At 45.3% G+C, this 14074-nt stretch overlaps 4 protein-coding genes across 4 annotated transcripts; 1 reads left to right on the forward strand and 3 right to left on the reverse strand.

Annotated features, from left to right (window-relative positions):
• Nucleotides 1-91: 91 nt before the first annotated feature.
• Nucleotides 92-5817, reverse strand: TREMEDRAFT_45531 (uncharacterized protein). The gene is made up of 13 exons (XM_007006985.1): nucleotides 5530-5817; nucleotides 5079-5206; nucleotides 4556-4776; nucleotides 4134-4288; nucleotides 3687-3788; nucleotides 3384-3456; nucleotides 3208-3310; nucleotides 2883-3012; nucleotides 2353-2564; nucleotides 1858-2051; nucleotides 1227-1641; nucleotides 949-1055; nucleotides 92-869 (listed from the first exon to the last, which is right to left on the reverse strand). The coding sequence occupies exons 1-13, from the start codon at nucleotides 5690-5692 to the stop codon at nucleotides 470-472; spliced, it is 2403 nt and encodes an 800-aa protein (XP_007007047.1). The 5' UTR covers nucleotides 5693-5817; the 3' UTR covers nucleotides 92-469.
• A 451-nt stretch (nucleotides 5818-6268) lies between these two features.
• Nucleotides 6269-9542, reverse strand: TREMEDRAFT_74652 (uncharacterized protein; the record flags this gene model as incomplete). Its single annotated transcript, XM_007007182.1, has 12 exons — nucleotides 6269-6760; nucleotides 6869-7245; nucleotides 7397-7529; nucleotides 7729-7790; nucleotides 7839-7965; nucleotides 8125-8226; nucleotides 8302-8364; nucleotides 8409-8522; nucleotides 8568-8594; nucleotides 8758-8855; nucleotides 8900-8966; nucleotides 9194-9542. 12 exons carry the CDS (start codon nucleotides 9540-9542, stop codon nucleotides 6663-6665), a joined length of 1617 nt encoding a protein of 538 aa, XP_007007244.1. The 3' UTR covers nucleotides 6269-6662.
• A 211-nt stretch (nucleotides 9543-9753) lies between these two features.
• On the forward strand, nucleotides 9754-12134 carry TREMEDRAFT_69995 (uncharacterized protein; the record flags this gene model as incomplete). Its single annotated transcript, XM_007007183.1, has 10 exons — nucleotides 9754-9825; nucleotides 10046-10086; nucleotides 10166-10336; nucleotides 10468-10625; nucleotides 10755-10846; nucleotides 10921-11176; nucleotides 11251-11325; nucleotides 11410-11555; nucleotides 11609-11728; nucleotides 11793-12134. The coding sequence occupies 10 exons, from the start codon at nucleotides 9754-9756 to the stop codon at nucleotides 12132-12134; spliced, it is 1473 nt and encodes a 490-aa protein (XP_007007245.1).
• Nucleotides 12135-12663: 529 nt separating this feature from the next.
• TREMEDRAFT_65001 (uncharacterized protein) lies at nucleotides 12664-13881 on the reverse strand (the record flags this gene model as incomplete). Its single annotated transcript, XM_007007123.1, has 2 exons — nucleotides 12664-13697; nucleotides 13722-13881. 2 exons carry the CDS (start codon nucleotides 13879-13881, stop codon nucleotides 12664-12666), a joined length of 1194 nt encoding a protein of 397 aa, XP_007007185.1.
• Nucleotides 13882-14074: the final 193 nt, after the last annotated feature.

Below are 14074 nucleotides of genomic sequence, written 5' to 3' on the forward strand. Positions count from 1 at the left end.
GATCAAATTCCGGGGCCCGCCAGCCGGCCGGAGATCCCGGTGCTCAAGGTGCTACTCTAGAGTACGAGTAAGAACTTCTACATGTTATGTTCATACTCATGCTCAAAGTTGAAGATCTACTCATACATATAACATCATATCTATATACTGGAATGTACGTCTCCTGAAAAGCTATCTAAAGTCTGACATATCTGATATCGATCACACCTACAACTAAAATGAAGGCTTAGACAAGCAGGAGAGGGAGGGTTGGGAATGTTCAGAAGTGAAGTGTGGAAGATACGAACAGAGATGAAGGTTCAAGTTAAAGTCAAGAGATAGAATAATCGGTAGTCGACAAAAGTTGAAGTCAGCAAGTGGGGTACTTAGTTGAAGAAGATGGATGTCGATGGATGTCGATGCAGAGATTGGGAAGTAATAGCGATACGACGTAGAGGATCCGACTACCAGGGCTAACCGAGTGAAAACCTCAAATAGCAGCAGGTACAGAAACATGTACCATCCTCTCTTCCCCTCTTTCCCATTCTTGTTCCCTAAACACTTCCCTTGCTAATCCATAAACATCTTCCACTAAAACTTTTCTAATTTTCCCCCAACCCCACTCCCAAGTTTTTTGGATCATCCCTACCACTCCGTGATTCTGAGAAGGATTACGATTCCGAGAAGTGAGGATGTAACTGGGAATCACATGAGTGACATTTTTAGCCGATTCTTCAATCCGACGTTTACGTTCTTGAATGTTTTCCCTCTCGGTGGTCGTGTGCTTACCGATGGAATCGCTGGGGGATGTGAATGGGGATTGTTCTAATGCCAAGAGTGAAGGTAAAAGGTCCGGAATGTTGGGGGTTGGTAAATCCAAATACCCGACGCTGTAAGTTAGCAACTGATTTACTGCTCATCTGAGAGTGAAAAGGTAGAAGAGGAGGAAGAAGGAAGAAGATTACTGACCGCATGGAAACACTATAGAATCCGGGGAGAGAACGGACTTTATTGACTTTGTATTTATCGTTCAAAGATACGTGAGGGACACCGACAGAACGAGTGGTGAGGAAGATCTGATATTTAGCTTTCACCTCCATTACTCTTTCACCACCGGGCGATTCTTGATTCAGATTCAACAATCAGATAATCATGGCCAACCTCGCAAGACTGAGATGACTCTGACAAGGGAGGTGTTCTAAGCAGGATGAGACGAGGACGGGGGAGTGCTGAGGAATATGACTCACAACCACTTCCGGTAAAGCGGGATAACTTCTCAAAAAACTACCAAAACTATGTGGAACACCTTTAGCACCTTCATCATTCCTATGAAATACAGCCATTATAGGTATTCTCTCCAAAACCACGGGTGATTCGTTAGGTTCAGAAGGTAAAAGTAGAAGAATATCTTCATCCTCTGATCCTAATATCATTCTAGGGTCTTCCTCGATGATTTGAATTTCCGATTGTGATTGTGATCCCGTACCACGGACTAGACGTGATGATGAATGAAGGTGATTTCTTGTTCCTGTTTTGGTGGGTGTGACAGAAGGTGGAAGAGAGGATTTTCGAATGATAAGGGAAGAAAGCGAGTGAAGATTGTTGGCCTCGAATGAAAGTTCTAATTCTCTACCAGCTCGCCAGAGACACATCAGTGCGGTTCCGAACATCAGCGGATGTACAATGTAAGGTCAATTGCACTTTGGCTGAGGAAGAATACATGGTGTGGGTGGAAATCGAGTAGAGGTGGTAAAGGTGGCAGAGGTGGTAGAGATGGTAGAGGGTGATGGAGGTGCCTGGTGGAAGAGGGTAGTGTGGAAAAGTGATGGAAGACGATAACGAAGGTTTAGGAAAAAGAAGAATCAAAAGAAAACTCACAAAGCACCACCTAAAGCTAAAGGGAACCAAGCACCATGAGGAACTTTTTTCAAACTTGCACCCCAAAATATCCCATCGAAAAAACCGAAAACTATCAACCAAACGATACCCAAGAATATCGGAAGATGTTTGACACAAGGGATGGATAGAGCTATCAAGGTCGTGGTGACGAATAAGACTGAAGCTACTGCGAACTTTTCTCATCAGTCTTAATTCAATATATACCTTTCTACTCTTCTCCTTTCGGCCTCTATGTGATTTCTCGTTCTGTCCTTTTCACATCTTCTCCAAGACCCGACCTTTTGAAAAAGCACGTAAAGTTATCGTCTTGAAGGATAGAAATGGGACGAGTATCGAGATAAGCAATGAAAGATTCACGTCCGATAGTGGCAATGGGGCCATTTGGTCGATGGTGGAAAAACAGATGACAATTGAATTTTGCAGATGTGACATAAAGAGGGAATAGGGAGGGAAAGAAGAAGGGAAAAAACTCACACCATAGGCTAAAGTCAAAGCTGCACTACTTCCGAATCCCCCTACCACAGCAACGGTACCAATCATCAATAACCAATTTATACTCCCAACATATACCTGACCAGCTGTAAGGATCGAAGTATGTTTTATTCTGATAGATGGGAAAACACCCATTCCGACTAATTGATGGACGAGGGAGAAAGTACCTGTTATCATTGCTATCAAGGTCAGTTCTTTTCTCTCTCTTGTCTCCAGTTATCTGGTCCCCTATCCTTTTCCATCTCTTCTCAATTCGACCTCTGCCTCATTCTACTCCCTCTCATCTTTCTACCTGGTCAACCCTCTGACTTTCTCTTGAAATACGACATGGTGGGTTATCAAAGTTCGTCGCTTCTTTCTGTCCCTGTCTCGCTCTTTCCTTCGGTCTGATGAACTCCTTGACCGGTAAAAACGCGAAAAAATGGGTTGGTGAACAAAAGAGATATATTTACTGACCTTGTGAAGCCACCAGCTAAATGTCAGTACGGGCCCTAATACGTTTGAGTGAATACTTACAGTAGCGAGAAGCGCAAAGAACCATACGATCCAATACAGACCACCACCAGTAGGACCAGGTATGGTGAGGTAGAATAAGTTACCAATGACGGCATCACCATCATGTATCAATCTCGCACCTTGGCCCTGCGTGTCAGCTTGATTTCGATACTGAAACGTTCCCTTTTGACGGTGCCACTGGGAATAGCAGGTAGAACTTAATCGGGTGGATTCGAGCAACGAAGCGGATTGAATAATTACACAGGGGGGGCAGCATCTTATAGCGGTGTAAAATCGGTTGTGGATGATACTTTGAGTGATCAGAGACAAGACAAGACCCACGAGGTAAGCCAGCACCAACATTGGGTATGTTACGGTAGTGAACGACAACCTGATCGCTGCTTTGTTGAATTGGCCCAGACTATGATAAGCGACGTCGAAATAACTCGAAAGGTGAGATCTTACTTTGCACTGGTTGTCAGGAACCAGACTTGCACTGAGGGAATAGAACAACTTACAACATGGCTTCACAACCTGTTATAGCTAGCAAAACACCTGCTAGGGCGTCATAGTTCTTGGTACGAACAAACCCTAGCCATTAATATCAAGTCAATCCCTCTTTTGTCTCATCCATCATATTCAGCCGGTCAGTCAGACATGATTTGGTTATACCGAGGTAATAGCGAGGACGATTGAGGTTCAGGTGTTCAGAAGGGATCATCTCGGAATCGAGAAATGAAGGGACATGAGTTTCAAAATGGGTATGCGGGGTAGAAAAAATGTGTGGAGTCAGAAGATTGAAGATGAGGAAAACTACTCACAAGCTACAGCTCTGGAAGGATCAAATGCTCGAAAGATAGCAGGATGAAAAGTGATATTGTAAATCCCCGTCGCTCCGATTAGTAAGAGGTAGATCAAAGTGACTAGGTTGAGTTATCATTTCTTCCTTTCTGATTGACATTACACGACAAACGCCATCGATAGACTGGCTGTGTGTTTCATTCGGAAGTGAAGACGACGACGAGGAGAAGGGGGTGTTATACATTCGACAGCAATTAAAAGAAGAGGAGTGTGTTTGACATTCGAAAGACATCAGAGTAGAAGGACATGATTCTCATTCGGAACAGAGGCGAAGGAGAGAAGTGTATGTTACGTTCAAAAGGGATGAGAAGGGAGAAGAGCGTGGATTTCTGATTTGATAGTTGGAAAGAGGTAGGTGGTATCCGGTGTAAACTTTGTGATACTGATGAAGTGATTAGTCGACTTACTAGGAGAGAAGACCACTGAAATCTTTGATACACCAAATGGTTGTATACCGAACAACAACAACAAAAACGCGAAAGAGATAGGTACGACGGAATGTATGACAGAAGATTTAGCTACTGCTATACCTCCTACTGCCGAAGTGACGGATACAGCCGGGCTGAGAGTGAGTTGCGCATCGTCGAAACTCAATTGCCAGCAGAGATGTTATAAACGACTTCTGGCAGATAGGGTGGTAATGAGAATTGTATTCAAGAGTTTCCAATGAAGATTCCAGATCGATCACAACGAACAAACCGATGAAGGTGTAGTTGGAGAGGGTGAAAGCAGAGGAGAGAGGAGAAGAGAGAGCGGGCGGAAGCGGAGGAGAGAGGGGAAGAGAGGCAGGGGAGGGCGGAGAAGGGAGACTTAGAACAAAAAAACTCACGTCAAAACACCATCAGCTAAAGTCATAGCCGTCCCAAATACAGCCCATACTAATAAAGGCCATTTAAATCTTTTCAAACCTTTTTTCTCAGTAACGTTCGTATCTGAAAACCCAGTCAATGACCTGGCTTCTTCCGGTGGAGAAGGAGGAAAGAGTGACATGTAAAGTGCGAATGGACCTCCTTCTCCCGCTGAAGTTTCGAATTCGAGTGCGAAAATTACCTAAGGATCAACGTGTTTCTTCCGTTGTGAGTCATTCTTTCTTCTATGACTGAGTCATTATGTGATATAATTTGACACTAATCGATATTATATGAGCTGATTGACATGATTTGATTTGATATGGTTTGATATGATTGACATGATTTGATTTGATATGGTTTGATATGATTGACATGATTTGATAAGATAAGATATGATATGATTTTACATGGTTGGATAGGATATTGAAGTTTTACATCGAAAGAACAAGAAGAAATTTCCGTGAAGAATTATAGAAATAGAGAGAATTAAGATGGACTTACATATTTCACAAGTGGTAAAATGGTCAATGTCCAGATAATAGCACTTATACCTCCTAATACATCTTCAGCAGGTGGTGCGGGACCACTTGATGACCATATTCCATTAAGTACGTAAAGTGGTGAAGTACCTATATATCAGTTTGAACTTTTTTTTCTCTTTCAACAACACGTTAAACCAGTCGACCCGATCAACTCAACTTCGCCCAGGTACGATAGAGTAGTCAATGAATTGAAACTGATCTATTCCTTTGAAGTCATATTCGTCATGTTCATATCTATCATCTTGAATGGGAAGAGAGATATATAGATAAAAAGAGAGGGGGAGGAGATATATATATATATATATATATATATATATATATGGACAGACTCTCTCTCTCTCTCTCTCTCTCTCTCTTTATATATATATATATATATATAAAGAGGGAGGGAGAGAGAAGGATGAACATACCAATATCAGAATAAATAATACCCAAAGTTGAAAAAGCCAATAAAAACAATTTACTTCCTCTTAATTTCAAAGGTTGACGATCCCATTTATTCAAATCTTCTTCCTGAAGTTCATTATGACTCGTCTCTTTCTTCTCTAAATCCATATCATGCGTTAGAGACATGTTGGTTTTATCCCTCTTCTCTTATGATTTAATGGATTATTCTGAGCCGATGGATTTGTACAGATGAAAAAAAAAGATAATATGGATGAGTATATGAGTCAACACGAATCGGTTAGATCAAATGGTGAAGGGGTGAGTTCTCTGATTTTTAATAGAAGATTATATATCTTTTCTTAGTGATTGTTAGAACTGGAGTTGACGATTGCGTTCGATACAACTGGTCAAAGATCCGGTTTGACGGACCGGATCAAGTTGTGTCAATCATCCAATGGCATCAACTTGTTAACTTGAAATACTGGTAAGTAAACCGTATCGACCAGTCAGAAATCGCTCATACTTGCCCTGACATGTCCTTTTTTCGTCAATCGTGTCCCGTTGTCATCGGTCCCGCTCACCAACGGGGAAAAAGAGGGTAAGGGGGTAGGGAAGAACAAACAGTGTAGGAGTGAAAGAGTAAGTGATAGGAGAACGCGCGGAAAAGGGAAGAAGGAACCAAAACAACGGAATATCCCTCATTTGCGCTCATCGGACCGGAAGGAAAAAAGTGCCACATTTGGTACATCTGCCACATTCAGCTAATTGGAAAAACGTTCATTCGCCATTGGAGGAATTATCCCTCAGCCAAACAATGAGCCATAGGGATGACGACTAAACAACGACACAGCAAGCGGACGGTCCTCCTCGAGTACTTTTGCGTCATGATCCTTCTGGATTGTCACGAGAGATGGGAGGGAACAAGGAGGAAGGAAAGATGGGTACATATTCCGCCAGAAATGTAGAATTAATTCGCGCATCCTTTACACCGCGTCCCCGAATACGGGTCATCGTTTCACCCAAGGAGCCTAAATGTTGTAACGTTCAAAATGTCATGACGATATGAATGAAAAAATCCCTCACCGGTCTCATAGGATTCACAAGCGATGCACCGAGAGATGGAAGTAGGGGAGATACAACAGAGGATGACAAGGATTCAGACCAGCCATCGACGCTCGATAGCGTCAAACCATCCTTCAACCACTACAGCGGCGAGGTAACCTATACCGGTGTAAACGCCGAATTTCGTCAAGACTGATGGTCAATAAACTGAGTCTTCGCTGGGTCACGGGTAATGTTAATTGCCGAACGGTGAGAGGGGCGTAAGAAACACAGACACTGGGTATGATAACCATGACTCACCCTCAGCATCATAGTGCAAACCCCTCGTCTTCTTCTCCCTTTTCGATCTACCCCTACTAGTCGCTCTGGTCGCAGAGTGTCCATCTCTCTTCGATACACCAGTGACTGATCCAGCAGCATCACTGTGGGCGGATGTCAAGGATCGTGCTTTTGGGCCGGTCTGAGGTGATAACGAGTCAGAAACAGATGCAGCATAAGATGAAAAGGTGTGGGGATCAGGGATGACCGCGGATGAGTGCGAAATAGGAGAAGGAGTGAAGTCCGAGTCGGAGGAACCACCGTCGGCACTTGGCACTGGTGTATTGGATCGACCAATATGGAGGTCTATGAATGACGGGACGGGATGCATGTCGGCAGGAGGAGATCCGGGGTAATCTCTGAGATGTCAGCTTTACCAACTCAACAGTCGAGCTGTCAATGGCAGATCCTTCGGGTGTAAAAGAAGTGAGAGAGCATTGGATACGTGTCTAGGGACGGTCGTACTTAGATTGCGATTGCTCACAAGGGGGCAGGCGAACGAGAACTCACGTCGCGGCAGTGTAATGTTTCCTCGTAGGCAGATCGACCGAGAGGACGCGAGAGGTAGCTCGGAATGTCGGCGGGAGAACACGAAGAAGGATATTTTTCACTACTATTCGCCAGGCAAACAATGTCCCGATGCCTTGGAATTAGCCACACTGTACTTTCTTCTCCTTCACTGACGCAGGGTTGGATCGTCGGTCCGAGATCCTTCAAGAACTACTCCAAAAACCTCATCGACTCGACGCAGGAGTTCACTTGGGTGGATGTATATAGGATGGGAGATATCCATTGGTCGGGCGTAGGCGAAGAGCCGGGTTCCGAAAGACACGAGAACTCACCCAGGACAAACCGCAAGACCACAATCCCCACACCCCTCATCAGACCGCTGCCGAACACCGACCTGTCATGTAGTGGACCAAGAGGTATCCCTCTGTTCGCTTCCACCCACCCGCCAACATATACACCTAACATGACGGACAAAATAGCGATGGAATCTTCGAAACACGGACAATCTTCCACAGGCTCCGGGTGATAGTGTATCAAGAAAAGAGTCAGTGGGAGGAGAACGATCGGGACTGACAAATTAGCCAAGTCCCATTCTATTCTGTACTGCTCCAGATGATAGGGCGGTCTACTACCGCAGGATATAGCAGCGATGCTAGATAGAGAGTATTTCAGTGCTGGTCTGAGGGTGATCGAAGACAGAAGGGCGAAAGACGGATGAATGAACGCACCACTCAAAGAGCCGGACTGTAGCCACCACTCCGCCCAATCTCCGATGACGAGCCATATGGCCCAGCACGCCGCTCCGAGGAGACTTCCCACGATCACATCAGCTGTCACTATCAGTAAAGTATTTCTAGGCTGTAGAGCTGGCAGTCTTGTGAAGGAAGTCAAGAGTGAAAACTAACCTGTGGAATGCATACCTGTGTACAACCTTCCGCCTACGACACTAGCAGCGTAAATCAAGAGCACTATTGATCAGCTGTACGCAGGTCCTCTGTAGGCTGCAACTGACCTGTGAACCCAACAAGCAGAGTTGAGGTGCTGGTCTGTTTTCGAACTTCCCACAGCCACTGAGCGAGATACAACGCGACGGTGATCGTATTCGTTGAGTGAGAAGAGAGAAATCCTGCTCATCAGAAAAATAAAATAAATCTGATGGTAGTATACTCACCGTATTCATCGGCATGGGTGCTCATTGCTGATGGTCAGTCATATCCGTGTGACGTGTCAGATTCAAACCAAACTTTTTAACAAAAAGGTTGACGAAGGGAGTACTATGCAATTGGCGAACGAGCATCTGATCATGAAAGAGTGGGCATGAGAGGTTGTGAAAGGGAGGCTTGCTCTAATGAACCACTGACATAAGCGGATAAGAGGAGGGCTATAAGGTCTGGGGCAGCACATCAAGTCCTTGGCGCAGGAGGAGAGGTATATTCCAAATCCGACCACGCTCAACATCCTGCAATGTCAGATTGACTTGGTGAAAAGGGAAGAAGGACTCACCCACGACCTTTGGCTGTATGTCCTGAAAAGAAGAAGATAGGGAGGAAGGTGAGGAAGAATGTGTGTGCTGGTTATCAGATATCTTCCCAAGAAGATTTGACATTCCCTTTAGAGAGCACGGGCCTTCGGACGGCGAGAAACTTTCGAGGTTGCCCCCATGAGGTGTAAGTGAGTGGTACAGACGATTGGGAGGCTTCCACTACTTATGAAGTATAGATACCAGGTATTCAGGTAGTAGAACGTGGGGAGGAAGTGTCAATGTAAGTAGGGATTGAAAGGAGCCTTTTGACTCACTACCAAAGATGGCCGTCCAGTAGAAATACCTATCCCTCCCTTCGCTCCTCACCCTCTTCTGCCATCTCGCCATCCCCTCACTCTCATCTCTCAATCTCTTAACCAATATCCTCCGTATCCTAGCTCGCCACGCTGGCAACTCGCGATCATACACCTGATCAGGAAGACAACCAGGTTCGTACGCCAACCTCAATCGGGAATTTTCAGGGGAAGTTTGAAATATACCTTCTGAGGGTGGAACAGTAAGATGAAGAGGACTGTCACGATGTTCACCTCTCCTCCTTACGCTTGGCCCTGGAGCGTCCATCGTGACGTTACTCGTAAAATGAAAGAGACTACCGTGAGTCATTGTTGTAAGCTTAAGCCGGGAGTGGAGATACAATGGCAATTTGGGGAAATGTTTGATTCTACTTCCGTCGGAAAGGGAGTCACGTGACGTGTGACCGGTACGGCGGGACACCAAAAGCACAATGGGATCTCAACTCACTTTTCACCTCCGTTCCATTCCTATATATTCTAATCTTTACATCTATAACCATCTCAACTCATACTACAACATAATGTCCGACTTTGAGAATGAACTGCTAGACCTCGCAGAGGATGATCCCTCTAGGAAACACAAAAAGGCAAAGGTCAAATCCCAGGCATAGTGGGTTTTTCCTTTGAAGCGACCTTGCCATCCACTCTCTCATATCTTACCATTTGACATCATCTTGCCACCTAGACATAGACGCTCTTTCCATATATGAGATTAATCATATGATCTTTTATACCTCAGCATGCGCTCCACCTGTCGGGCCCAGACAGATGAAAGGAGACAGGGCTCGTGAACATATCAGAACCCTAAAAAAGTCCTGCAAACGGCGGCGAGTGTCGCGTAATTCCATCACAGTGTGTTTATATATAAACAGCGGATCTCGGCACATCGGGGTATATACTCAATGATGAGTGCGAGCTGGGCTGACTAGCCAGTATCGATGATTCCGACGACGAGGAACAGGATATGGATATGGACCTCGAGTCTGAAGAGGGCGATGGTGCAGTACCTTCAACGAGTAAACCAATAGTAAGGACTGCAAAACCAGGCAGTAGGAATCCGTATCCGCTCGAAGGAAAGTATATCGATGAGGATGACCGAGAACAGTGAGTGTCGGCAGTATCACATCACCCCTCGTCCCTACTGTCTTGTTTTATTCACCCTTCATCAGGTACAGCAGGGATGGTATAGCCACTTTTAGATCATGGGCCAGTAAAGGATGTAGCTAATGGTGAAGACTGGAAGGATTGCCCGAAATCGAAAGAGAAAATATCCTCGCATCCAGGTTGGAAGAAATCCAAAAGCTCAAAGACGCCCAACAGCTCGATGCTATCTTCAAAATGACTGCCGGTGGGGAGGAAGCTGGTGATGATGATGACCTTCCCAGGAAACGACGTGAGTCATGTTCATCCGCATAACGTCCACATCTCTTGAAGTTGTTGCCATCACCCACCCCATTACTCTGACTTCCTCTTGTTTTGTGACAATTCACCAATTGAGTTTGCAATAGTACTGACAGGAGAGGAAAACACACCAGCGTGTCAAAGGAAGCTTCGCGTGCGATCAAAGATCTGAAGAACAAGCGGAAAGCCACGAGTGCCCGTGCCGCCAAACGGGTATGTCCTCCTATTTTCTATCATCGTTGCCTACATATTGTCGCTCGTCCTTTGTGTCAAAGGTTGATCGTCAGGCTGCCGAACGCGGGCTTCATGGATCCAACTCCGAACCGGCTACCGACTCTGAAGAAGGTCAAATCTCCTTCCGAGACACCTGGCGTTCTCCCTCTCCTCGTCGAAGTCCGGAGAAGAAAAAACCCATCAAGGCTCCCAAGGCAGCAGATCTCGACGGCGTACCTCCAGATCATAGGGAACTGAACAGTGCCCGTTTGAGCCGATACGAGATAGTCGACATGTTGTATAAAGATGGCTTCGATGAGTTACTGAAGGGTGAGCTGGCGTCGGTCTCATTATTCTGATTTTGTAAATCAACTCTACTATCGTTCAGTCACGCTGATATGTAGGGTCTTACGTCAGAATACCCGCCCCTGATCCTGACCCCACCGGTAGACAGAAATACAGAGTACATAAAGTCATCAGTAAGTCTTTACTCTTTGGCGTGCATCTGTCTCCCACTTGTGGTCTCTTGTCAGTCGTTCATGACGGCTGTGGCCTAACATCAGACCTGGAGACAAACCCTGGCTTCGGCTCGTATAAAATTGAATACAAAGGCCGTGAGATCAAGGAAGACCGTGGACTTTTGTGTCAGTACGGCAGGGTCCAACGTGTGTTCAGGATAGCCGACGTGTCGAATGGAGATATCGACGATGTAAGCTTCCTTCGGCATCTCTTTGATCTGGGCACGAAAAGTTGATGATTCAGGGCGAATTCTCAAGGTTCATGTCCACCAACCATGCCGACAGAGTGGCCCCTCCCAAGAGATCAGAGTTGTTGAAGAAACACGAGGACATCAAGGCTATGCATCGGAGACCAATGACAAATGTATGTCATCTTTTCTCTTCTTCTTCTCTCACATGATACTCTGATCAAGCGGGCTCATGGACAGGACGAAATTTCCCGTCAAGTGGCAGCTCGTCGTGCTGCCAACCCTTCATCTCAACGTTCCACTCTTCAAATAGAAATCTCGAACCTCATCTCTTCACGTAATCTTGCTTTGCGACGAAACGACTTACCCACTGTCGAACGTCTCAATGCTCAGATCATCAGTATGGGCGGAGATCCCGAAACAGGCACTTTGGTAGATGCGACGGACGATTTAGGTGAATATGACGCAAAGATTCAAAAGATCAATGAACATAATCGGAAGAGAGCGAAGGAGGCTACTTTGAAACAACAAGAAGCGGAGAGAGCGAGGAGAAGAGCGGAAGAGGCTACGAAAGCTAGGTGAGGGGTTTTCTTCTGCGTTTGACCTCGCCTCTCTCACCATCTCACTCCTCAGTCGTATGTTCAACACACTTTCTCCTCCTCGCGGCCCTGTTCAGGATTATGAAGGGGAAGAGTATATGTCGTACATCACCCTCGCATGAGAGCTCGTCCAATTTTTTTGCGTCTTTCATCACGATAGCTAAGCAGAGTCATGATAGCTGATCGAGACAGAGCTGCTCGGACAGATTCTCCTGCGTTTAAATTAGCCTCAAGTCAACCAGGTTCTCAAGAAAGACCATCACCGATCCCTATCACCATACCGACTGTACCGATACCGAAGAAGGGACAAATACCAAAGGTCATGCTTGATATAGGTTTGGACGATTTTTGATCAGTTTTAATTCTTACATGCATACTTGTATCTCATGACGGAGTTGACTTTCACACTTCACCATACTCCTGCAACATGTATAACCCGATTCAAAAATTCCAACATCCGACTTCATGCAAAATCGTCGAGTTGTCATTTCATTATCGGATCAAAACAATGTTTAATATCTCCAATCTCCTCGAGACACATGTTGAGTATCCATCCCTCCCATCTCTATCTGTCCCTGTCCCAAAAGTGACCTACCATGATCGGTCAAGCTGTGAATAGGTACCACATTGAAAATAGTTTGTTGATAAGTCACTCTAAAAGCCATATGACTTAAGATGTCTTTGGTTTGTGGAGCACGTGGTTCACCCGAAAGACGAGTAGCAGCATCATATAGAATCCCAGTGATTATTGCGAGTTGTGTGAATTCAGATTTAACAGTAAGAGACCATCTTAGAGTGAAATCAGCGATGACAGCTTCTCCCTGTCCTGTTGGTTTGTCTGGGTTTGTGTTAAGTTTTACCCAATGATGTTTATCTCCAAAGAAGAGTTCTTTGCCCCGGGTGAAGAAGTTCATTTTATCGATGGGACGATAGATAGGAAGAAGCCAGTTGTTACTATCTGCTGAAATGATGATATAGGATGAGTCCGGAGGTGGAGCTGGGTCATTTGGCGTGAAAAGTCTTTCAATCGTTTCAACACCAGATTGGTTGTTGAAATACTGTGAACCGTAGGGATAGTATGTCCTAGCTGCTTGGGTGGTTGAGGGTGTTACCGAGGTGGTGTTGAAGGAATTTACGATAGGCCCATAGAGAGATTGGGGTCGTAGAGAATTTGTATATTGATGTTGAAGGGAGGAAAAGGTTGGTCGTATTATGGATCCTGCTCCGTTGAGTTCGTTCATGGGTTGGGAATATCGTACCACATCCGATGTCTGAATCAGACTACGAGCATCAAAAGCATCAAGACGATTTGGACGTGGTTGTGAACTGGGGAACGAAGGTTGGTGAGTTTGATGAGAAGGATGAAAAGAAGAATTCCTTGTTCCTTCTCGTACCCTTCCTTCATCAGACGGATTCAAGCTTCCAGTTCTGGTAAGGTTTATGTGAGCGTCGAGAAGTCCTCGATGACATGCTTCAAATGACCCATATGGAAATCCTTGTCCGGCTCCCTGTTGCAGCGCAAAAAGAGTGTGCAAATAATGTCTGACTGAGGGATAGGGATTGTACCCACCTGAATTTTGAACCTGAGGAACTAGACTCGATTGAGGATGTGCAAGATACTCTGGATGGAACGGTCCATCTGAAACAGAGAGTCTGTGAGGGTCCCGTCCGTCGTCAGGAAACAAAGATATACCGTTTCCATCGGGTAATGAAGCTACTGTCCTGCTCATTGGTAAAATGCGAATATTCTGTTAAGGAAAAAGAGTGGCAAGTATAATATGTGAAAGATGTTGTTTATGTTTGAAACCTGTTTGAAAGGATAGATTAGACCAAGTTCCACCACCCCAAAAAGGGTAATCGGAGTTGGAAATCGTGATCCTTTGTTCGACGTTCGACGTTCGGGCCTCCGGGGAGGAGAACTCG

The sequence above is a fragment of the Tremella mesenterica genome (genome assembly GCF_000271645.1).
Source record: "Tremella mesenterica DSM 1558 unplaced genomic scaffold TREMEscaffold_12, whole genome shotgun sequence".
In the NCBI taxonomy this organism is placed as follows: domain Eukaryota; kingdom Fungi; phylum Basidiomycota; class Tremellomycetes; order Tremellales; family Tremellaceae; genus Tremella; species Tremella mesenterica.

Excerpts from the sequence above, each read along its gene's own strand:
- TREMEDRAFT_45531 (XM_007006985.1), bottom strand. The coding sequence starts at position 5,692 with ATGTCTCTAACGCATGATATGGATTTAGAGAAGAAAGAGACGAGTCAT. Across the intron at positions 3,013-3,207 it reads TGTTGGTGCTGGCTTACCTC|GGCCAAGGTGCGAGATTGAT; the intron begins GTGGGTCTTGTC and ends GCTGACACGCAG. Across the intron at positions 1,642-1,857 it reads TTAGCTTTAGGTGGTGCTTT|AACCGCACTGATGTGTCTCT; the intron begins GTGAGTTTTCTT and ends GCTGATGTTCGG.